The sequence below is a fragment of the Aythya ferina genome, assembly GCF_964211825.1.
Source record: "Aythya ferina genome assembly, chromosome: 21".
In the NCBI taxonomy this organism is placed as follows: domain Eukaryota; kingdom Metazoa; phylum Chordata; class Aves; order Anseriformes; family Anatidae; genus Aythya; species Aythya ferina.
In genome coordinates, this window is record NC_140319.1 from 3,371,399 (window position 1) to 3,395,199 (window position 23,801).

Here is a 23,801-nt window from a genome sequence, read left to right on the forward strand (position 1 = left end):
AAGCAGAAGAGTTGCACAAAGAATATCTATTGTAGCTTTATTTACATATCATGGAAACACACATGCAACATGTCACAGGATTTACTACAACGGAACAGCCTGTTCCTATCTCCTGTTACCAAAAACTTTATTTTTGGCTCGCTAGGAAAACTATCACTTCCCCAGAAAGCTCCTAAAAATTATCATTAAAAATAACAGACTCGGCAGGATAACTAATGAGTGAGAGCTGCAGGCTGGGATGTCACATCCTTGCAGAAACCAGGTTGTTCTGCGGGAGCAGGAGAGGCAGGAAGGGATGGGAGTGGATAGTCCCAAAGAAGACAGGTAGGAAGTGGTAGTGTGTAACTGCTAGGGAATATCTGCCTGTAGCAGTGAACAAAGGAGGGAGCAAGAGCAACGTCAGAGGGTCCCCTCTCACCCAGGCAGTCAGCTTCCTGCTGATCCATCTTCATCTCTGATCCATCTTCATCTTTGTTTCCACCTGGAGGCTACAAGCTTCCTATCCTCTACAAACCTCCGATCCTTAAGGAGCATCTACGTTTCTTCTCAAACAACAGCTGAAAGGTAAGGCATAAGCTTTACCTCTCCCCCTTGACCTGAAGGATCTTTCATATCTTGCCTCTTTTGAGAGGAGGAGATGAAACTGCAGAACCTTTCCCTGCCAGGGCCATTAGAGTGGCAGGCAGGATCACCTCCAGCCAACTGGGAGAGGGGGACCCAGGTCAAGGCCAGGAACGTGCTGAGGGAAGGGAGGGGGAATGCAGTCCTGGTATGGGAGAGGCTGAGACCACTCTATTTATGATTAACACCAGCCTTGTTGGAGCCTGTCCTGCAGCTTCAGTCATTTCCTTGACTTTCTCTCTAATCCCCGCTGCTAGGTATAAGCGGTTGGACCCCAGCTACTGACCGTCCAGGCAGGAGACACATCCCACCCTCCTAAACATTAATGAATGATCCCTGCTCTCCGTTGGCCGACTCGGGCTCCACACAGCGCCCTTTCCTCCGGGTCACTCGTCGGTTCCGGTGGAATTTGGCGTAACAGCGTAGCCCTGTAGGAAAAAAACAAGCATGGTGAGCAGGAGGGACTGAGGCTCGTTACGGCAGTAACATCAAACAGTTAGCTCCCAGCTTCAGTTCGTGACAAAATTTCCTGCAGCAGGCACAGTCCCAGGCCTGGGAAGCCTGGGTTGTGTCAAATGAGGTGGCAGAGGAATGGCTCACATGGGCAGGGCAGATTAATTCCTTGGCCCTGCTATTTATCCTGCTTGGCTCACTGCTCTGGTTTGGGATTCATTGGCTCTGGCAGAAGGTTTCACTGGCTTTTTGAATACCAATGAATTATCCCAATTGTTTCCAGTGATTTTATGGAAGCCCTGCTTGGTTTCCCTCTATTACTTCCCATTACTGTCTAAGTGATCTCTCCAGTGGGAAATTACCATAGACTTAATGTGCAGCAGCAGTGGCTGGGAAGCTCCCTTTGCTATTTGTTTCTCTGAAGCTTCGGGAGAGGAGGGAACAGACTGAAGCACTGGGAGGTCTGATCCAAAGCTCATCTCCTTCAATTTCTATACTATGGATGCTAGAAGTGATGGGTCTGAAGGAAGCTATGTGAGATATCTTTGATGAATACTTCTGGGGGAATTATTTGTTAAACCAAAACCAAACATCAGTACATAGTTTCCCATGGCAGTGGAAGGCAATGGGAGCCTCTGGTCAGGCTAACTCATTGGTTTCTGGTACTGATATATCTTGTGGTACCTATTATCTGCCTTTGTTACAACAGAACGCATAGATAGGGGGGCCAGACAGCAGACAGCCTACGTGCAAGTAACTTCCATGAAAGCCTTGATTTTCAGTAGTCCAGGATCTGATCACTGCAGTTCTTGCCAAGAACTGAGTTATCATGCCAGAAACTGCAACTCTACTTCCAGAGCAGACAGCAACAGTGCCAGCACCTCCAGAGAGGAGAAAGCTGGTGATTTATAGCTTCTGTAATAAGACAGCCCATAAACTGTCCTTGAGTACTTGTACACAGGAGACCCATCCGATGTCACAGGTCACTGAGCAGCCTTTTGGAGTGCATGCCCTGGGCTATGTTGAGATCAGGCTACCTTCAAGCTGGGTTTCTGCCCCTCATTACCAATCCCCCCAGGGCAGTTAGGCTTTCCAGAAAGAGAGCACACAAGATCCGAGCTCTGGCTCTTATCTAAGCATCTTGGCTGTCTTATCTGGACCTTCTGTCTCTGGGGATCTTTTTAGTGCTACAGAAGATTCACATTTGTCATCAACTTACAGCTAACATAAAAATAAAGCAGGGCTGGAGGCAGCACTCATTAGGCTCGCAGAAACACTTTCCTAGGCTAATCTATCAGAATATCCTCTGATGAGGACCTTCAAGTGTTGCATGACACGCCCAAGGTGAAGACAATCATTTAACATTACAGCTCCAGGAAATCAGTTGGTTTAACTGGATTAAAAAGTAGGTGAATGACCTGGTCAAAGTCACTAGGTACTTAAGACAGATCACAAAACTTGGCAGCCGGTGTTCTGGCAGACAAGACCCCGTGCCTGGAGCTGATCCTGAACATGTTCAAACTAAAAGAGTGCTTTCCAACATCTTCATAATGTGACTGTCTACTAAGGGCTGCTGTGGATTCTCCAGAAACAGTTTTAAGAAACAGAAATCCATGTCCTGCCCACACCTACTAAGTTACTACAGTTTCAGTTGAAATTAAGTCAGAAAAGCCATAGTAAGCATAAACTCGTGTGAAACAAGGATAGTAAGACAGTTTCATAGCATGAGAGACTTCAAAGCCCCATTGACGTGTTAATATACAATGGCTTCTTCTGTTAGATAGGTTTGTAGATATCAGGATTCTTTTTTTCCAAGAGAGAAAACAAGGTATCCTAGATGACTCACTGGTCATGTTGTGAGTCAGTGGCAGGGAAAGGCTAAGAACAGCAGAGCTGGCTCCTATTTTTGCCTGGAGACCACTATTCCCAGACAACTTGGCCAACTACTAAGCCAGCTGGAAGCGGGGGAGTAAGAAGCTGAACTCACCTTCTGTGCACATGCAGTCATCGTAGCATTTGTTGTTAAGGCCTCGATTGTGTGGTTTGCAGAGGTGCTCACGCAAGTCACAGCAAGAGCCTGCAACACAGGAGCAAAGGTCAGGATAGCTGGTTTACTCCCCTGTAAACTATACCATCCACGACAGCTCTGTCTTACAGACATCATCTGTTCCTGCAACACACCCACAGAGCCTTTGCCCTCTGGGCATACCACTTTCTAACAGTATTAAAAATCAGGTTGCTTGTATCAGAGCCTGGGCTGGATTTCAAACAATTTAGTGTTTGGAGAAATGGCTATCGGGCTGATCCTCACCTGGGAGGCAGTCCAGGTGATGGTCACACGGCTCTCCTTCTGACGACACGGTTTCATTTCCACTGTTGGGGCTCTTACTGCGGCGTTTCTCTATGGAAAAGAATTGATGCTGGTAGAAAATTTCACACTAGTGTTTTTATTTTGGAGGCTACATCATTCTAGGGTAAGAACAGCCTTAAACTTCAGGAATCTGAACCCTAAACCTTTATAGTTTAGTCTTCTCCCTGCTTCTCAACCCTCTATTTAACCATTTTTCCTTTGCCCTCAAACTGTTCATCCAAAACGATAAGCATGCTGAAACAAAACACAAAATACAATCAGCATTATGCTTTTTTGCTCTTTTCCTGCCTCTATGATCTGATATCCTTCATCAATTCACCTTCTGTGAACACTAACAATAGGCAAAGACTTACAGAATGACTTCTGGGAAAGAGGATGGGGAGCTCAGCAATGTAAGTTTAGCACCTTTCTTTTTAGCTGATGGCCACATTTCTGGTTTGAGGTCCTCATAGTCTGTCCAGTCAAAGAGTGCCATATCTAAGGTGGGCATCACATCCCCATCTTGCCTGAGCCGGGCCTGCAAACCACAAGAAACCAAGGAGACAGTGGATTACACTTCTGTAGTGACACGGAAGCATTTGCAAATTTTCCCTGTGCTTTCAGACCTTAGTGAGGTTTCATAATTCCCCAGCCCTCACCCCCACCTCGTCCCCTGCAGATTCTTAGCATCTCATTTTTCAGAAGAAAGGAGCTTTCTCTTGTTCCAGCGGAAACCAAGAGGGAAGCTTCCATGGCTTATACGTGAGGAAGAAAAGCCACAAGGAGCATTAGAACATGCTGCCTCTCCTGCTGAGTGCTACTACTGTCTTTCCACTCCTTAAAGCTGGATGAAGATGGCTAGCTAAGGGAGAGATAGGGCCTGGAAGAGAAGCGACTGAAGGAACTGTTCATGTGTTGTCTCCAAGACAGAGCTGCCTCTGAGGGATGGCATTGGTGTTAGGCAAGCACTTACCTCTAACTGAAAAAGAAGAAACTGGACCTTAGCTGTAGGAGATTTCTGTCTGCATCAGAGGTACAGTGCAGTTACCCATTGTCTCTTTACCTGTGACCGTGGTGACGTGGCTGGAAGAACAGGAGGCTCATCTGTGGAAACGACTAGCTCCAGGGCAGTGAAGAGCAACGTGGTGGGAGTCAGACTTGTAGCATCCTCTGCCTGGAGGTTTTGAAACTGTTCTTCAAAGCTTTCAGGCTTCTTGTACAAGGAGCTTGGCCCAGCATCAGGAGTCTTCCCTGCAGAGGACAACAGGCACAGCAGCATTAGTTTGCTCACCCCTCTCCTCTCTGCGTGCCATGGAAAATTTTGAGTCAAAGGAATCCAGACTTCATCCAGCCACTGCCTGGTTTTCTACCAGCCTGATCTGCTGTTGAGACCAGTGTAAAGCAGAGTCATGTGCTATTAAAGTGAAAGATCAGGCCTACAGTAGATGCACCTTGATTCTTACATGCTGAAATCAGACATATCTTCAAGAAAGTGCAGGTATATATATTTCTTACTAAAGAATTGATGGATTTCTTCCTAAGGAAAATTAGAATCTTCAAGATTTCTTGAAGCTATAAGCGTAGCATGTCAATTGTTTTAAGAACAATCCCTGTCGTCTGGCCCTGGGAATACAAAATGCACCTGTTTAACCATTTTTAAACCAATGGTTTAAACTTTTGCAAATTCCTGTAAACACATTCTTACTTCATTTTAAGAGTGGGTTCTTTCTGTCTAGCTCAAGTTGGAACCTACCTAACTTGAAATAAGAATAACCTTACAGCTTGATCCATGCTTTTGCAAAGTATTAATTTTAATATAGACCTTAACTTACATCTAAATATACAACTAAAGATATGAGGCCTGTTTTGTAGCCTGCAAATATTGCTTCGAACCAGCTTTGTTGCATGCTCTTATATATTGCTTAATGCGAGTTGTTTAGCCAGTCCCCTGAGAAAACAATAGAGCTCTTCTTGCTGATGCAGGGAGGGGTGATAGCTGGAAGGCAGGGACACTGACACCCAACTTGTCAAATGGTGTGGACTGACACAGATTGCCTGGCTTTAATTGAACTAAAGATTTACCACACTGAGTACACCATACCGCAGAGACACACACCCACAACTTGACCTGTGAAGGAAAGCAGTCCCGGTTAAAAACTTTTAGCAACATTTTCGGCCATATTTTAACATAATTACTGCAATTTCACATGTGCAAAAGCTGTATTTTTCATAGTTCAGCAGAAGCACAGAAGAATACAAGCTGTGATGAAAAGAAATTGATCTTCAAGCTATGCGGTTTTTTGTTGCTGTTCTAATTATTTCTAGTTCTGGTCATGTTTCGAAGTCAGTGGAGAGACTGAGCATGGCTTGGAGATGTTTCTTCATAAATTGAACCACTTGATTAAAAGCCAACTAAACAAAGCAGGCCACCCCAAACCGACCCCCCCAGTCCTAGGAGCTTTCAGAGCTCTCCCCTGTAAGGCAAACCAGGTCATTTTCAGAAAATTGCAGCCAGCAGTAAAAACCTCCAGTTCTGGACTTCCCTCTTTTCTTGTGCCTCTTTTGTTTGGCCGATTTCTCCCCCAAGCAGGCACGCACCCCACACCCTCTGCACACCCATGTGGCTCTACCACAGCCCCAGCTTCTTGCCCTCACACAGTTGAGGCTCGTTTCAAGCAACCCGACAACCTCAGCTTCCCTGGGAGCTCAAATACCTCTGTGGTGTTTCAGCCTGTCCCTGCGGCTGTGTCGCCGGTGTTCTCTGCTCTGCTTCTTCCCTCTCTCAGACCCAGGGGACTGGTTCTCCCTCTCGGGATGTGGGAACTCAAAACCCAGGAACACATCCTTGTCCTGTTTCAGGGCTGCTGGCTGTCCTGGTGCTCCTTCTTCCACGGCTGAAGCTCCGCTACCCGGCCTGAGGGCCTCCTCCGCAACCAGCTGCCCTCTAGGAGGCATGGCGTGGGCCCTCTCTTTCTTGGCCAGGCCATGCTTGTGGTGGTGCCCGCTTCTGGGCTGCTGCAGCCACATCTCTTGGTTTTGAAGGTGGTTGTTGTTCTCTGGAACATTTTTTAGCTTCGTGCCAGGGTCCAGGGAGACCACAACACTGATGTCAGAAAGAACCAGCACACACAGGAGAAGAAAAGCGGAGAAGAAGGTGGAAGAAGTTGCCATAATCCTGGGAGCTCTGCCTCACCTGTAATTAAAACAAACAACAACAAAACACATTAAGCAACCAGCTTCAAGGAACTGTGAAGGCAACCAAGAATCAAACCTAGGACAACTTAGATGACAACACTTAAGGTGTCCAGAACTGGCAGAGAGCTTTTCCCTCCTCCGTTATCTCCTCTCCCAGCCCTGTTTACAGCAGCTGAGACACACGTGCAAGGCCTGCAGGGCTGAGAGGTCCCAGTTTCATGTGCAAATGAGGGCCATCAATCAGCAGGACATCTCCCTTTGATGGCTGACTAGCTCCCCTACCCTCCCATTCACAGCCTGCCATCTGAGGGGCTGCTCCTGCAGGCCTCAGCCCCCGAGCTGCCTGCACAGCACCAGCTGTCAGGCTGGGCCAGTTCGGTGCCAGGTTGGCATCCTGGGGCTGGCTGGCACCAGGTCTCCCCCCTCAGCTGGTTTCCTTTCGATGAAGATGTCAAGATGAACAGAACCGGAGACAGATGGTGGCCTCGCAGGACCAGCAACAGCCCTGAGCAGCCCGAGATGGCGAGGCGTGATGCGCACACATACTGCTGCAGGCTGCCTGAAAACGGTCAAGGGAAGAAAAAAAACTGCAAATTTTGTGCTGATATCTCAGTGGAGCAGAAGAACAAATTTGCTGTCAGCAGAGCAGTGGATGCTGGTCAAGGGGAAGGAAGGCAGGCTGAATTTTCTCCCAGCTTGTCCTACTTCCCTCCCTGACCCTGCACAAGTCCCTTCACCTCACCCACCAGGTGAGGCTCTCACTGGGAGGGTAACCAAAATCCGAAGAGCACTGAGACCAAGTCTCAGCACAGTGGCTAGAGTATTCTCATTGACTCTGCTTCACTGGAATATTTTCAAGGGTCTTTCTTCATCCCTGTGTTTGTGTTATGAGACATGGCTTTGGGATATTGCACAAGTTAGAAACTTCTCTAATTAGGTCGTTCTTCCCTGCCCTTTCCCGCAAATAACTCAGCATTTTTAGTGAGCCTTTCACTTTTAGGTAGCTTTCTTGGACTGTCCCCCTCAGTCTGGGCAGCACGAAGGCATGCTTAGAGCCAGAGCTCCCCGTGACACTCAGAAAAGCAGTCCTGTGCTTAGCCCAAGAAATAATGTCACAAAGCTCTTCACAGCCCCAGCTCCTCATTCAATCCCCTCCTCCAACCTTTCCTTCTCTTTGACCAGCCATTGTCACTTGCGTCACCTGTGAAGGGGAATATCCTTCAAAGCCCATCTCAGTGCCCTTTTGTGGAGCTGACAGGAATCACTCTAAGAACAGCCTCAGTCCTTCCTTTCCCTTTTTCTTTCAACCCATGAAGTGTGCATCTGAAGCATTTTGAGTCATTGGAACCTCTGCCATCATTGCAACCCCAACTTCATGGAGCATCTGGAGGGCTTAGAGATGTCTCCATCCTCTTAACCAAAAAGCTTGCTCACTCATCCACCAGCAGATTCTGCCTTTACAAGACACATCTCTGCTACTGCTTAGAGACTGGGAACAAAATTTCAGTCCAGACCTCCCCGGAAAGAGGGAGGCAGAGCCTGAAGAGCAGATCCGTCCACTGGCCACAAAAGACAACAAACTGCTAGTTGAGGGCTGATTTGGGAGGTGCCGAGTAGCTCAGTTCCAGAAGATGTAACACTAAAAAATGACATTTTATTGGCAGCTACCTGAGACAAAGGAAAACCAGACAGACAGCTAAATCTATTAGCAGAGCACTTGAAGTTCCTGCTTCAAAACCAGTGTAACAAATAGCAGCCAAGCAAAACCCAAGCTCTGCATCCACTTTTTTTTTTTTTTTTCCCTCCAAGGATTTTCTCTTTAAGAACCAGAGCAAACCAGCTGGATCGAGGCATCACACACAACAACTCAAAGAGCTGGAAACAGCATCTTCCATCTCCATCTATAGGCAAAGTGCCAACAGGAGAGAACAAGTGCGAAGAAAATGCGAGGCAGGTGCCTCCAATCTCAGGCACACAGACACAGCCCCTTTGAAGATGAACCTGACAGACACATTAGCAGCAGATCCTAGTTTCCAGCAGGAGCCAGAGAACAGCTAGACGCTGCAGGGCAGTTAAACAGAAGGCCTGCTTCAAAGTGCAGGGGGCATTCGTTTAAGCTGCTCAGCTGGCCTGTTGGCATGACACAGCAGGAAAGTGCAGCCGGAGCACACGGGTTGCCTCAGCTCTGCACTGGCTCAGAGGACAGGCTAACACGATGCACGGCTGTCGCTGGGAATGCTGCATTAACAATGCACATAAATGACTAATAACGCATTAATAATGCACCTGGACTGCACTTTTGTCAAGGGAGCCCTGAGCTGTTTGCCCAACCAAAATGGACCAGTTTTGGTACCTTCTATTAATGCAGCCTGTGCTAGAGGGACAGAAGTCCCAGCCTTCTCTTAAGCAGGTGTTTCTATGCTATGATCCATCTGTAACTGCAGAAACCTCTTCCTACCTCCTCAGCTTTTCTTGCCCTAAAACGGCTGAAAAATTCACACTTCCACAAGACAGCTAGATGACAAAACAACATCCCTGGTTCCTCTCCTCAGTGCTCTGGTCCCTCAGTTTCTAAGTACTAAAGCAAACTCCACCCTGTCCTCTCTCAGGAATGCAGTGCACAAAAGATGTCAGTGCTAGCCCAGGACTTCTCACAGCAACGTTCTCAGTGTGCTGATGCACCTTTTCTATAAAAGGTGAAATTCTGCCCTGAGCGAGGCATTTGTCAGGAGGAAAGGAGGAAAAATGCCTGCTCTTGTGTAAGGAGATGCCTTTCCCAAATTGCTCTAAACCAAACATACATTGTACCAAATCCCAAAATCATCCTCTTAGGAATAGTGCATTAATAAAGGAAATAGCCAACGTACTAACCTGTTCCTGCAGCTCTCCAGAACACCAGACCTGCACCCTCTTTACTTAACCCAGCACTTTGCACTTCCTTTATATGCCCTCAGGATTACGAACCACCTGCTTCTTGAGGTAGCAAATCTGCCTACTAGCAAGGAAATGTGTAAAGCAAAGATAAGGGCTTAGAGCTACCTGGGGTGCAGGCTCGGGGCTGATGAATGAGTTGCAGTGCTGTCTCTCAGCCAATACTTCTGATCTATTTTGGGTTAGTAGTGGATAGTCACAACCCTGTAAGGGAAATTAATTTTTTTTTGCATCTCGGGTAATTTTCCCCGTGGGCAGTTTCCTTCTGTGGACTCACTGATATAATTGCTGTTACTCTGCTCTCTGCTTGTAATCCTGCAAGGCAGCAAGGGACTGAATGGGTACCCAGAAACTTGGCCATGTTTTCTCCCTGTAAACAGAGCTTTATCACCTTGATGTGGAAGCAGGCTCTGCTGCTGCTGCTCTATTTGTTTTGTATTTGACAAAGTACTAACATCAGATCATCATGTATAAATCTGACTTAAAACAAGGTACCTGACAATCCTGACTTTAACCTTTCGCATACATCCTTCATGTCATATCAAAGATGAACAACACACTTGCACACAGAAATAGAGAATATGGAAATCCTTTATCACCACAGATGATGCAGTTTCTATGCTCCAGCCGAACCCAAGCACTTACTCTGGGCCAGATTTCTCTTTGGCTCTGATAACCTCAGACTTTGGCAGGAGTGCTTAAAGATTTCCTGGACTCCAGATAACCCCAAGCTGCAGCAATAGACAAAGTGTATGTGCATCTACATGGGTGTTGTGTGTATGTGCGTGTGTGGCACAGATGACAGACAATAAAGCCAGCTTCGTGTGCCAGGCTCTCTGTAAATAAGAAGCCATAGGGTGATGGATGGGCTTGGGAAGGCCTGGAGCAGAATGGAAGGGGTAGGCTCTATGGCGGCTGACATGCAGAGAGCTGGCTGGAGCCAGGAGGATGGCATTGTGCAGATAAATGAGATTTCACTTCCCTGCTGGGTCTCTTTCCATCTGTTTTTCTGTTTCTGGAGGCAAATGCTGAGAAGCTTCATACATAATCTGCCAGAAGACCCTCCCATTTCCAAGGGACACCCCCCCACACACAGTTTTCTAGGGTCTCCAAAAGCAGACAGGAAATTTTATATGCATCCTTCCCTTTTCTTCCCCCAGGTAAAGATATCGCTTTCTTTATCTCCAACATTTCTTGCACACTCACTTTGTAAAGGATATTTTTTTTTTCTGCTGCCTCAGACATATTTGGGACGATGGAACAGCAAAGTCCCCAGATCACAGCTCTCCAGTCCTTTTCATTCCCTTTTCAGAGCTATCCTCCTCCTTTCTTAGGTTGCCTGTATCCATTGTCACCTTTCCTCCCCACCCTGCCTTTCATACTTAACTGATTCCAGTTTCCTTGTCCCTCGTGACTGCGCTTGGTGTGAGAGACTTTCCTTCTGCAGATATTTAGGCTCAGCTACTTGAATCCCACCATCACCCTTTGAAATGTTTTAATTTTGCTGGTTTTCTCTCACTTTTTGCCATCACTGAACAGCACCCTGCTGTAGAAAGGGCTAAATTCAGGTTTATTCCATGCACTAACGGCACAAGAGACAGGACACAGGCTCAAGCTTGCAGGGGTTAAGCAGTAGCTGTAGTTATCCCTGTGCCTCCACCAAACATCTCCCCAAGGCAGCCCGTATCCAGTGCCCACTTGAAACGTGGCTCATTCCCCATTAGTTGAAGGGCTGGGACTGGGACTCCCTTTTTGCTGCCACACTGGCCCAGGTGCTCCTGTCCTCTCACTGCTCAGCTCTGGCTGGCAGACCATGCTCTGCCCTCCTGACCCCCGAGCACCAAAGTGGCTTATTCACGCAGCACAGCCCAGGAAATGCCCTCTCCTGCAGCCCAGACCTGTGAGGAAACTGGCAGCGTTACACCAGCCACTAAGTCACCCTAAACTCTAGCTCCCTAGCTCTGATGATTGCTGGACACCTTGCAAATCCAACAACTCACTGCATGCCTCTCACCTTGAGCCGCAGCTGTGCCACCCTTTCTCCTTTGCCTGCCCTGGCCCGCACGGAGCGCTTCCCTGCTCGCAGCTCAGTGCTCGGACAGGGAGGGCGCAGCCTCCGGGGACAGAGCAGCCCAGCAAGCCACTGTTTTGAAGTGGAAGAGAGGCACACGAATGAATATGCAGTACCCTCTGCTCTGCTTCCCTCGGGGACTTCACAGAGTGGCTGACACAGCCATCACAGGCAACCTGCTATCAACCAGAGGCTCCTCTACCCAATAATGAGATTAAAATAGCAATGAGGCTGAGATTAGCATCCAAGATATAGTCGCTTGCTGTCAGCGCGGCAGAGAAGACTCTCCAGTTTAATGCACAATGCCTAGTGACAAATGAGACACAGTCAATAGCAAAGGTCACTGCTCACCCGGCTGGAAAGCACCCGCCGGTGTGACGGGGAGGAGAGGGGCAGGTTCGGCCCAGTCCTCACCGTGGGGAGCGGTGGACACGTCCCCAAGTGGCAGAACAGTTAGGCTGTGCTTTCAACATTGTTCCTTGTGTGTCGTTCTCACTTTGAACCGAAACGTGTAGGATTAATGCCTCCTTCTGCAAGGGAGAGGAGATGGAAATACAAAACCATTTCCATTAAATCCTCCGGTTGACGGAAGACTTCAGGTGTGAATTGGATAAATGTCACTTAAATCCTACATGATGAATTACCGGCTGTAATAAGCCATTAACTGAAGCCAAATTGATTTAATTCAGAAACGAGATCTCACTTTTATCAACAGAGGAAGAGCGGAGAACAAACCCGTGGGCACTCAGGGGCTCGGCGCGCGGCTCTGCAGACACAATGACTGGGGGAAAAGCTTCCCTCGCCCCTCGGCCACTTTGCTCAGCTCCGAGCCGGGACGTACCCTCGGGGAGCTCAGCACCCACCTAGGCGAACGGCGGTGCCTCTGGTGCCAGGGCAGGGGCCAAACGTGGTCCCAGCCGTGTCCCAGCCGTGCCGGGAGGGAGGCGCACGGCGCTGCGCATCCTGCGCCCCGAGGGCGAGAGGAGCAGCGGGACAGCGAGCACCGGGAGGCTGCTGCCCGGCACGGCGACAATAGGCACATCCGAAGGGACCTCGCACCTCGGGAGCGTGCCCGGTTGTCCCCCAACCCCCCGGCTCCCAGCCCCGTGCGATGCCGCCGCCGCCACCACCCGAGCATCCCGGCGGCGGGGATGGGGATCCCCGACGCCCCGGCCTTTGTCTCCTCCGGGGAGCACGGAAAGTGGGGACGTGCCGCCCTCCCCTCGCCCCCCATCCCTGCGAAAGCAACGGGGAAAAAAAAAAAAAAAAAAAAGCTCGAGGGAGCATGCAGCCCGCTGCCTACCTGTCCGCAGCTCCTGGCGTGCGCCGAGCCCGGCAGGCAGGGCAGGGCCGGCAGGGGCTGTGCGTGCAGCGGGAGGGGAGGGGAGAGGGTCTGCGGGGGGGGGCAGGGGGTGTGCAAAGCCGGCAGGAGGAGGAGGAGGAGGAGGAGGAGACGATGGAGATGGGGGGGAGGCAGTGGGGGAATGCGCGGAGGAAGCGGGGACGCCGGGAATCCCGGGGGAGCGGGGTGCAGGGGCCATGGTGCGAGGGAGGCGGAGGGGCGCGGGGGCTGCCGGCGGCAGCGGGGCACACAAAGGACGGAGACAAAGGCGGGGAAGCCCCGGCCGGGCCCCGCTCACCTGCCCGCCGCCGCCGCGGGGGGACCCCGGCCCGGTTGTCCCGCTCCCCGCAGGGGGATCCCGGCGTTAGGGCAGCGGGGGGCGGGCGGCAGGCGGGCCCCGCTCCCTGCAGCCCCATAGCGGCGGTGGGGGCAGCTGCGGGGCGCGGGGACCCCCCCCACAAGGGACGGGGACCGGGCTTGGGACCGGGACCGGGACCGTGAGCAGCCCCGCGCCCCTCCTCCCGGTTTTCCCGCCACCAGGGGGCGCGCCACCTGCCCGCCGCGTGACGTCACAGGCGCGCGCCGCCGCGCGCCCGGCAGCGCTGGGCACCGGGCGGGGGCGGGCGGCGGGAACCGGGACAGCGGCGGGGCCCGGCCCGGGGCTGGGCTGGGAGGGGAGGGCACCGGGCACCCCTCGGCCCGGCACGGCTCGGAGCGGCTCGGGGCTGACCGGCACCGCGCTCCCCTCCGCCGGGCACGGTGCGGCACGGGGCTGGCGGGCACCGGCGGTTCCTCGGCGCGGAACGGGCGGCTGGGAGCCCGGTAGGAGCCCGGTGGGAGATCGGGGGGGACTCGGTGGGGGCTCGGGAGGGAGCGGCGGCGCCTCGCACCGTGGGCGCGGGGAGGCAGGGAGAAAGGCAGGTGGAAAAAAGGCTCGGAAAGGGCGAGACCGGGGCACCCCCGGTAGCCGTGCGTGCCCTGAGGCTTTGTCCTCCGCGGGGCCGGCCCCGAGAGGAGGAGGAGGAGGAGAGGAAGGCTCCCTCGGGCTTCTCCGTTCTCTCCTCCGAAGCCATGAAAGGGGCAGGGCGCGGTGCAGCCTGATTCGGGAGGCCTGTGCTCGTTTCCCTGGGCTGCTGCAGGAGCCTGCGTAAAGGACAGCGCTGTCAAGATGACAGATTGCCAATTACGCGATGTTCCTGCCTCCCGTGCTGCGCTTTTCTTTCCCGAATCTCTTCTCTGAGGGGTTTGCTGGCTCCCAAAAAGCATCGTGAAGGACGTGCAGGCAGCCTAGTGCCTGCTCCTTGCTTGCTGTAGCCATCTCTGAGTGCTCTGCGTTATGCTGGGGAGCTGGGACTGCTGCTGCTGGGAAGGGACCCCGTGAAGAAATGAAATGCATCAAAAGGAAAAACACTGAAAGGAATAGGTGCAAGTCTGTTAAGGGCAGCGTTGCTCCGATCAGTTACTGATTCGAGTAGGTTAGAGTTTGCATGCATGGAGAATGACTAAAATAATGAAACACACTAAAATTTGTGATAGGAAATTATACGCATTATAGCCTGAAACATGTCAGGTCCTGACGGCGGTGTATAACAAACTGTTGGAAAGTTGAGCCCCAGCATCTGCTGATTGATTGTTGGTACATGATACTCACGTTGGCTACTGATGTGCTGCCCTTGTCACAAATTCCTGCAGGACAAATTCCAAATTAATTATATGGCTGTGCAGGGTTTGTATTCCTTGGGGTTTGAGAGAGGCTCTGAGGCTGCTGTTCGTGGATAGCAGATGGGTACCTGGGTTGGGTAGGTGGAAGGTGCAGATCCTGACCTGAATATTTTGTGGTGGTGTGAGAATAACCCTGTAAAACTGAGATCTTATGCTATAATAAGATACAGAGCCTAGAAAAGGGTATGTTCTAATATGTTACTAGAACATTTATGTGGCTTTTAAATAATAAGTAGTGTTCCTTGTGCTACTAAGAAGTGGTTGTCTAAACTTGGCTAAGTCGTAGGAATTTTAAATCCTCCGTTCTTAACTGTGTCAAAAAAGAAGGGAGAAAGTGAAGAGCTGTGAACAGGGCGGATTTTTAAAGTAAAACACTATTAAAAAGAAAGATCAGAAATAAAGTTACGTGAAACTATTAATTTGAGCTGTAAACCAGAACACACCAAAGATGCTGTCTTCATTTTTTTGCGCTATGGGTGACTTTTGACTACATGTTGCTGGTCATAAAGGGTGCTCAGATCTTTCACAGCGGGCCTTTGGATTTGTCAGAGCAGTGTTTTTGTGCCTGTTTCTGAGCCTAGAGGGCAGTTTGTTGGCCTGAGCTCAGTGGCACCAGGGAATCGGATGGCTCCATGAGCTGACTGTAGTAAGACTGGAGGAGCCGGGGGATAAATGCTCTTTTTGTGCTGCCTTTCAGGTTCTGGGCAAGATGACCACGCTGACACGACAGGACCTTAATTTTGGGCAAGGTAACGTGTTGTGTTATGCTACAAGCTGCTGTGCTTGCAGGATTTCTTTTTTCATGTGAGCTTATGGGATTGGTGTTGGAGGATTGTTCTAGCTCTAAATTTCCTGAAGCTTGGTAGGAGATGAAATTCATGCAGGAAAAAAAAATCTTTAAAAATTTGCTATGAATTAAAAAAAATATATAAAATTCCTAGTGCTCTGCAACCTTCAGCATTACTTTTGTTTTTCAGTCGTTGCAGATGTTCTTTCAGAATTTCTAGAGGTGGCCGTTCACCTTATCTTATACGTCAGAGAAGTTTACCCTATTGGCATCTTTCAGAAGAGGAAAAAATACAATGTACCTGTCCAGGTAGGAGAGTTTCCTGGAAGATGACAGCCGTGCAGATAAGCAAAATACCAGTAGTCGGTTAACGCTTACCAAACTAACTCACTTCTAAAGTTTGTTTTAACACATAACAGTAGAATGCTTCTCCTGCTGTGTGCAGTGACATAACATGAAAGCATGCTTCCTAAGAGATGGTTCAGTGATAAGTGGTATGCTCTGGTATACGGTGCATGCTACGTAGGAGCTTCCAAGCTAGTGAGAGCATTGGGAGTAATTTAACTGTGTGGGTTCAGTGGTCTGCTTCAGCTCATTAACCCTTCCATGAAAGAATGAGTGGTGTAAATTGGCAAGTTAGTTGTGAAAAATTCCGTTTCAAGTGTGACTGGAGTCATCACGCTTTTATGTTGAAGTCTTCCTGTTTAGCATTGGCCTGGCTCACATAGGAACACGGCTCTGACTCCTCACTCTGTTTGCTACAGATGTCGTGCCACCCAGAGCTGAATCAGTACATCCAAGACACGCTGCACTGTGTAAAGCCACTGCTCGAGAAGGTGAGATCATACCAAGGACCTGGGCTGGCCCAACGTACTGCAGGGGGTTTTGATACAAAATAAGAAAACAAATACTGCCTTAATTGCAAAGCTTTTAGTACATATCTACCATATAGAATATGCTGGATTATAAAGGAACTAGAAAAATAAGAATAACATCCATAACCTTTCCTCATAGTTAAGGCGCTGTCTTGCTGCTGAATATTGGCATTTAGTTGCATCTAATACATAAACATGAGGCTCCATTTCTATATTTTCAGTTACATCATCCTACGCATTAACTTAAATGTATCTGAAAGCAGAATGTTAGGTTTAAGCACCCATCTGGCAGAAGAATAGTTTGAATGCTGGGCTGTAAGCCGGAAAGCGAAAGTAGTTTTGAAGTCTAGGTTTTGTGAGGGAAAGATATGACCATATCAAACATTTCAGAATGTCAAATGCTGGCAGGGTTTTCATTCTCTGCTCTTTACAGACATCATATTAGATAACTGCTATTGCTGCTCCACAGCAGGTGAACATACTGCCACTTTATCAGAAGTGGAGCACACTGGGGGCAGAAGACAGCTTGTTTTAAGGAAGTGCTTTTTCTAACCCTATTTATTCTTGCAGAATGATGTGGAGAAAGTTGTAGTTGTAATCCTGGATAAAGAGCACCACCCAGTGGAGAGATTTGTCTTCGAGATCACCCAGCCACCTCTCCTTTCCATTAGGTAACGTTTCTGTTAGTGCTTGCTTGTGACATTCAACCCCTGCACCTGTAGAGGTGTTCTGCAATCAGTTACAAGCCTCAGTACTTTGCTGTATGCCAGTAACAACTGCTGTCTCCCAACAGTTCAGAGTCCTTGCTGTCCCATGTGGAGCAATTACTGCGTGCCTTCATCCTGAAAATCAGTGTGTGCGATGCTGTGCTTGACAACAATCCCCCAGGTAGGCAGGTCCATACAGCCTAAGAGCACAGATTTGCTCAACTTGAGTTGATTATGGGCAGTGTCCAAGCTGCTGTTAGTTTTCCCCTGTTCTGGAGGCTGCCGTTTTTCTTGCAGGTTGCACCTTCACAGTTCTGGTTCACACACGGGAGGCTGCCACACGGAACATGGAGAAGATCCAGGTGATAAAAGTGAGTGATAGCAGTGGCTGCCTGTGTGCGAGCAAACTGTGGAGCAAAGAATGGAAATTGAAGAATTTTGGTATCGCCAAGGTTAAAGGGTGCTAGATTGCTAGTTTTGTGATGCACTTCACAACTTTGTTTTGAATGCATTAAAGAGTTTTCAGTGGTGAAGTGACATTTACCATGCACCAGCTGCAGTTCAGGTAGTAGTTGCTTTGATGTCTGATTTAGACTGTAACAATATTTACTGCTTAATGCCAGCTCAGTCACTTAAAGTACTCTAATGTACAACATAAGTACATGAAGTAACAAAAAAAACTCATCGCATATTCACCATGTGTAGATGGCCAGTTACTAGCCATAAACTAGCAAGGAAAGCTAACATTAAAATTGTGGTTTTTGGGTGCACAAATACATTTATCTTGCAGGAAAAGGTTGTGTAGATCACATTTTTTTTTCTGTGTATCCTTGCTTAGGAAACAGGGAAACTTTTTTTTTCCTCCAGAGGCAAGTTATTTTATGTCTTAAGGCACAATATATAAGGCATGTGAAATATGTATCTTTTTTTCCAAATTCTGCTCTATAGTGCTTAGTAACTGGAACTGGTGTTATAGCAGGACAGCCTTTGAATTTGCAAGGTAAGACAGAAATCAATGCCCTGAACATTTTGGAGTTACAGCTAAATACTGATGTAATAAATATATGAAGTGCAAGCTCAATATAATGGGTTAATAGTGTACTTTTAGGCTCTAACTGAAAATGATGATATTCTGGGTCTTGGGGCCAAGCATAATAGCAAGAACTTTTAAAATGTATGGAGAATTCTTGAGTTACCTTCAGCATCACCATTTGTCTCTTCCCTCAGTCACTGGAGCTCTCACTTACTTGTTGTCCTGCCCCTAGGATTTCCCGTGGATCCTTGCTGATGAACAAGACGTGCACATGCATGATCCCCGGCTTATTCCACTGAAAACTATGACATCCGATATCTTGAAGGTGAGCAGAGCATTCTGGCCCAAGAGGTGCCTGAAACTGGATGTAATCAGAAAACTTTTCATATTAAAATAGGGAACCTGGGAGAAGGTACGAACTCTTTAGCCTGTTGCAGGCTTCTCTCCATTCACCTACCCATCAGACAGAACTGACACTTGTTTCTCTCCTCCAGATGCAGTTGTATGTCGAAGAACGAGCCCACAAAGGCACCTGATTCCATTCCTGCAAGCCTTGTCCAATCTTCCAGTGGAGCAAGATCTCTCACAAACCATACCAGTCTCTTCAACTGGCCTTCTGGATGAATGTAGAGCAGCTGCTGCCTCTTTATTTCAAGTGCTCTTACCACTGTATATAGAACTGACTTGGAATGTGGAGCCAGAGCCTGTTCCCATGTACGCTCGTGTGTGAGAGTGAGTATAGGTTTCATTACAGTGAATCCCTGGGCGGAGGATGCAGCTGACTGCAGTGTGCAGTCAGTGCTTTGTACAAATCCAGTTCTTGCCTTAAATAGGGCATCTCCATTGCACATGAGTAGTGATATACAGGGATCTGTTGTATACTCCATTAGAGCAATGGTCTTATACCAAGGGTGAGTGAGGCCTTATGTAGCGTTTGTCCACTGTGACTGTCCTAAGTAGTCTTCAATAAATATTAAGTTTTACCCCAGCTGAAACAGGCTGCATTCTGTCCATACCAACCTTCCCTCTAGCAAAGAAGTACTTTAATTTTGTATGGAGGTTTGTATTCTATATGGAGCTTCCACCACTTTTCCATACCTCTCTAGTTCATAGCTGGAATCTATCTATTCATATGAAAAGCCGGACAACCATGGAGAACCTCCACATATGAGTGGCATTAGTAGCATGTTGGAATGTGTCTCTCCAGCAAGGACACTTGTCAGATGCCCTGCTTTTAACAGACAGCAGAAAAGGGGAAAAAAATACTGCTATCCTACTCTTATCAAAGGGGATGGAAGAGGTCGTCAGTATTGTCTCTGCTTATACAGGGGTGGAAGGAATGGTTCATGGTATTTGAGTTGAGTTTATCGGGCAGGTAATTTGGTAAAAGCCAGCAGAGCACCTCCCTGCTTCATCAAAGCAAAAAGCGCAAGAACACCGCATATCCAGGTTGTTTGCTGCTTGAACATTTTATATAGGGTTAGACTGTTCTGTACAAACAAAGAGCTCAGTACAAAGGTAATATGGAAAGAGCACAGCACAATCAAAAGGCACTTAAGATATAAGGTATCCACCCTAAGGGATTCCTTAACTTCTTTTTCTCCATTTATTCAAACAATGATGGGCTGCATTGAACGGGGAAGGCGTGTACCATTTTGATCATATATACTTACAGAAACTAAGGAATGGGGTATCAGCATCACAGCATTTATGAAAATGTCTTGACAGCTTCCTTATGCTGTGGAACAGCTGATATGAAAGATACATATTTATATACATAATTAAACAAACAGGAAAATACAACACAAAACAAGTCTGTCTGTAGCAGAGCCTTTCAGAAAAAGGATTAATAATCTGAATGGATACATTTTAGCCTTATCTTTCATAAGGTGAAAAAGCAAGAAAGGGTTTCCATTTAAGATTACTATGTCCTGGTGCTACAGCCAAACACTATTAACTAAAGATAGTAGTTATATTTAATTGTCCTAGTCTTCCTCCTAAGGAGGGGCACTAGTAATTGCCGTAACATCCACGGTGCAGGAGGAGGACAGATGAAGACAGAAGTCCTTCCAAATGGCTGGGCCTGCAGAAGGTCTGCTGTGAACAAGGAGTGCTAGCTGCTTGTATTCCAGATCAACTGTGCAAAACAAAGCCAGGACATTCACCCAGAGAGTACAGACAAATAAGTGCACCTGAGGCCACCTGGTTACAGTCCTGAGGTAAAAAAAGAACACTTATATTGTGCCTTTACGATGATGTCTGGGGTCCAATGGTGATGCTGCTGTTTGTCACTCTGATCCCATACCATCCTGCCCAGAATTGAGTGTCTTGGCCTCCATGTTGAAACCAGATGTAACGAACTCCAGCTGGATAATTGTTGAAGGTGTGAGACATCTGTAGAAAAAGGAAATGCTTGTTACTTTGCCTAAATAAACCAGCACTGACCTTTAAACTAGGACAACTACGGTAAGAAAGCCTTGGTCTGAGGAAGGGCTCATTCCAAAATATATTTTAATTAAAGTGCATCATACCCCTTTTTGAGGGAGGAAAAAATAAAAAGCCTTATTTAGATGACTAAAGGGCAGAAGGCTAAGTCAATCAATGTTAAGCTTGATTCTTGGGTACAGCATTCATTTGTCATACAAGGAACAACATAACAGGGAATCTACAGCCATCCAAACCAAGCTCAACATGTTTAGCAATTTAGGAAAAGTAGTGTCTGCAATACTTACATCCAAGCAGTAGTTTTTAAAATTGAATTTTTATTTTCAACACAAGTAAGAGCTACATGTATGCTCCCGTAACTCAGCTTAGACAAAAGCTTAAGTGAAGAACATACACTTGAAGAGACTAAGTAGAAACATCACAGAAGCATAGGGGGGAATACTCTTTAGGAAACCTCATGCACCTACAAACTCAACCTCGATCTTTCAGTGTTTCTTCAGCACTGTCAACAGCAAGAACTTTTTTATATTTTATCTTGAGTTAGAAGAGGCTGAAGAGCAGAGAAAGCAGGGCCACTTGTGACTTTTAGCCAGGTAAAGTTTGAAAGATGCGTGTCTCAATCTTGATGTAAAGCTACTGTCTGGAGAGCTGCTGCTTACCTCTCTCCACATTGCATCGCTCCACTGCTCTATAACCACTGGCTCAGGATGGAACTCTGCAAGCACGATGTAGTCTTCTGAAAGCAGCCTCACTGTAAGTTCATAACGACACCCACAGTCAAATCTGGCAGCATACCTAAAGAGGCAGGGAGTAACGAAGAAGCCAGGGTTGTGTACACAGCATTCAATTTTCCTTAGCCTTCATAAAGAGTCTCTAAAGTGGATCGAGGAAAGGAATGTCATACCCATAGTTACGGAGGAGTTCTAAAACTTCCCATTATCTTTCTATTCACAGGATAATCATCTTATAGCCCACTGAATAAACTTAGATATAGCCTATGCCTTACTCAAGACTTCCAGATCCCAAAGGATAAAGAACGTATTTTATAGCATGAAAAGCTTCAGAGGCCCAGCTTCCATCTAGGTCATAATGGCAAAAATTCTATGCAGAATTTCAGTGCACACACTTACCAGTCCTTGACTATGATTTCAGGCCGTTTCTCATCCATCAGCTCGTTCCAGTATCCTTCCTTCTTCAGGGTAATAAGTTGAGACTTAAAGCATGGCCTGCAACAGAAATAAAAATATAACAACTTCATAAAACACATCGCTCTCAACATCCATAGTTCCCTTTACATCCTTGCTTTTGCTAAAAGCTCACCCAGACCTTGAGTGCCCACAAGGCTGATATGGCTAAGACAGGACTTTTTCCAAAGACAGAACCAGCAAGGAAGCAAACTGGTTAGCTTCACCTCCACATAAAAAAAATAAACTGGATTAAGAAGGGTTTCTGTGCTTGTATAGCATATGTTGGTAAAACGAAACTGCTTACAGGTTGTAAAAGCAGTAAATCCTCCACTATTACCAGCTTGCAATAAAAGCTGTCAGCATGACAAATGCACCAGGCACTCTTAGGGGTTAAGAGGTTTGACCTTGTGAGGTAAGTGCATCTGATCAGTTCACCAGACCTTAACCTCTGCCCACCACATTTGGTGGAAGAGAAGCAGGGATCCCCCATGATAATGACCATAGACAAGGTTACATGAAATTCCTGGTAGGGACAGAGAAATTTAGCACATGATGTGATAAAGTAATTCCTCAGCAGTATGCTGACTATATAGTCTCTTTAGAGTAGCTAGTACTAAAGGTTGAAATTGCCTTCATTTTCCTACAGATGGATTAAGGTTCAGTGACCTGCTTCAAGTCCTCCAACCACAGTGCTTTTGTAGGCAGAGGAAGAACCAGCTTTCTTCCAGCACCAGATCACAGGAATACAGTTCTTACCCAAATGAAGTGACAAAGTATTTGTGTACTTCTGGGTCTGGTACATCTCTTCCAAGAGGTCCAGGCAGATCCTCAATCTTCCATCTATCTCCCTCATTCTTATCAAGTTTCCAGTGCTTAAAGCTTTCTAAAAAAAAAAAAAACAAAAAACAAAAAAACATAAAAGTGAGAGCTAGGGCCTCAGATTAGTTTTGTACACTATCCCTGCTTGCATTAAAAAGTCAGCTACATAAAAATACCAGAAATCTACTTTGATTAATAGTCAGGCATGCTGTATCTTTCCTACAGCTAAAAGTGACCTCTGTCACTATGTAGTCATTAGTTTGTGGTGGCTGTCAGCAGCTTCAACAATTAGTAGCAACTTTTTGCCTGTATCAGAAACAGGAAGTCAATAATGAACTAGAGCAACTGCAGTCCTTTTAGCTGCATCTTGAACAAAATGACAAAGACACAGCTGCCTGATTATTTAGTCCATTGGGTTGATAGTTTTATTGCTGTATCATCCTTGCCAGTCTGTGTCCACAGTGCTGAGGCCTTAGTGACTCACAGGGGTTTTTTCTGGACTGTCACAGATGTGCATTTACCAATTCTTTACTTGCCCGTGATAGTTTCACTGTTTACTCATGGATCTGACCCAGGACGGACCCATCAGAGGCGGGCCAGCCCTACACCCCCAGCAGTAGTTGAGTAACGCAGGACTGACTCATTCTGACTGCTGGGAAACGATCTTAGCCCTCAGCTCTGAGAAGCGAACAAACCTTCAGCACGGGGATTTTTGATTAAGTTTCTCTTCAGGTAGCACAGCATGTAGAAGACCTTCCAGTCGGAGACGCTCCTGTCCAAAGCCTGGACGTAGAACCCTTCGCGCTGGCACTTGCGTTTCCACAGGGTGGTCAGGTCCACCACGTAGCGCCACTGCGAGCACACCAGCCTGCAGCCGTGGATCAGGTCCCGGGCCGGGAGCAGCGACAGCAGCTCCACCAGCACATCCTCGGGGAGCTCGCAGATGGTCGCCATCACCGACACACCTCAGCGACGACGGTTGCGAGCGCTGGAAAGCCTCCCAGGCACCTGCAGCGCAGGGACACCGGGAACCGGGCTGCGTTCGTGCCGGTTACCGGCACATCGGCCACACGGGCTCAACCCAGAGCCTCAGGGAGGCTCAGGGAGGCGCCTCGGCCCCGCCGCCCCCCACCTGGGCTCGGGCCGAGCCTCCTCCGGACGCGGATGTGAGGCGGCGGCCGCCCTTCCGCAGCGGGCGGAGCGCGGGGAGGGGACGGGAGGGGACGGGAGGGGACGTGGGGCCGGGCCTCAGCTGCTTCCCCG

General features: G+C 48.0%; 3 protein-coding genes across 5 annotated transcripts; 1 reads left to right on the top strand and 2 right to left on the bottom strand.

Annotated features, from left to right (window-relative positions):
- Positions 1 to 21: 21 nt before the first annotated feature.
- Positions 22 to 13,467, bottom strand: DRAXIN (dorsal inhibitory axon guidance protein). 3 transcript variants are annotated; one of them, XM_084495256.1, is made up of 7 exons: positions 13,262 to 13,467; positions 6,139 to 6,617; positions 4,488 to 4,675; positions 3,851 to 3,962; positions 3,386 to 3,475; positions 3,062 to 3,151; positions 22 to 1,049 (listed from the first exon to the last, which is right to left on the bottom strand). In XM_084495256.1, the coding sequence occupies exons 2-7, from the start codon at positions 6,593 to 6,595 to the stop codon at positions 937 to 939; spliced, it is 1,050 nt and encodes a 349-aa protein (XP_084351382.1). In that variant the 5' UTR covers positions 6,596 to 6,617; positions 13,262 to 13,467; the 3' UTR covers positions 22 to 936. The 3 variants fall into 3 exon arrangements, with proteins under 3 accessions (XP_084351382.1, XP_084351380.1, XP_084351381.1); XM_084495254.1 differs by lacking the exon at positions 13,262 to 13,467 and adding an exon at positions 12,925 to 13,041; XM_084495255.1 differs by lacking the exon at positions 13,262 to 13,467 and adding an exon at positions 9,491 to 9,558.
- Positions 13,468 to 13,611: 144 nt separating this feature from the next.
- MAD2L2 (mitotic arrest deficient 2 like 2) lies at positions 13,612 to 19,075 on the top strand. Its single transcript, XM_084495265.1, has 9 exons — positions 13,612 to 13,785; positions 15,383 to 15,434; positions 15,663 to 15,781; positions 16,237 to 16,308; positions 16,918 to 17,018; positions 17,141 to 17,235; positions 17,352 to 17,425; positions 18,320 to 18,412; positions 18,582 to 19,075. Exons 2-9 carry the CDS (start codon positions 15,395 to 15,397, stop codon positions 18,621 to 18,623), a joined length of 636 nt encoding a protein of 211 aa, XP_084351391.1. The 5' UTR covers positions 13,612 to 13,785; positions 15,383 to 15,394; the 3' UTR covers positions 18,624 to 19,075.
- A 465-nt stretch (positions 19,076 to 19,540) lies between these two features.
- Positions 19,541 to 23,747, bottom strand: LOC311422332 (F-box only protein 6-like). Its single transcript, XM_084495261.1, has 5 exons — positions 23,234 to 23,747; positions 22,476 to 22,602; positions 21,663 to 21,758; positions 21,192 to 21,327; positions 19,541 to 20,481 (listed from the first exon to the last, which is right to left on the bottom strand). Exons 1-5 carry the CDS (start codon positions 23,490 to 23,492, stop codon positions 20,335 to 20,337), a joined length of 765 nt encoding a protein of 254 aa, XP_084351387.1. The 5' UTR covers positions 23,493 to 23,747; the 3' UTR covers positions 19,541 to 20,334.
- Between the last annotated feature and the right edge of the window lie 54 nt (positions 23,748 to 23,801).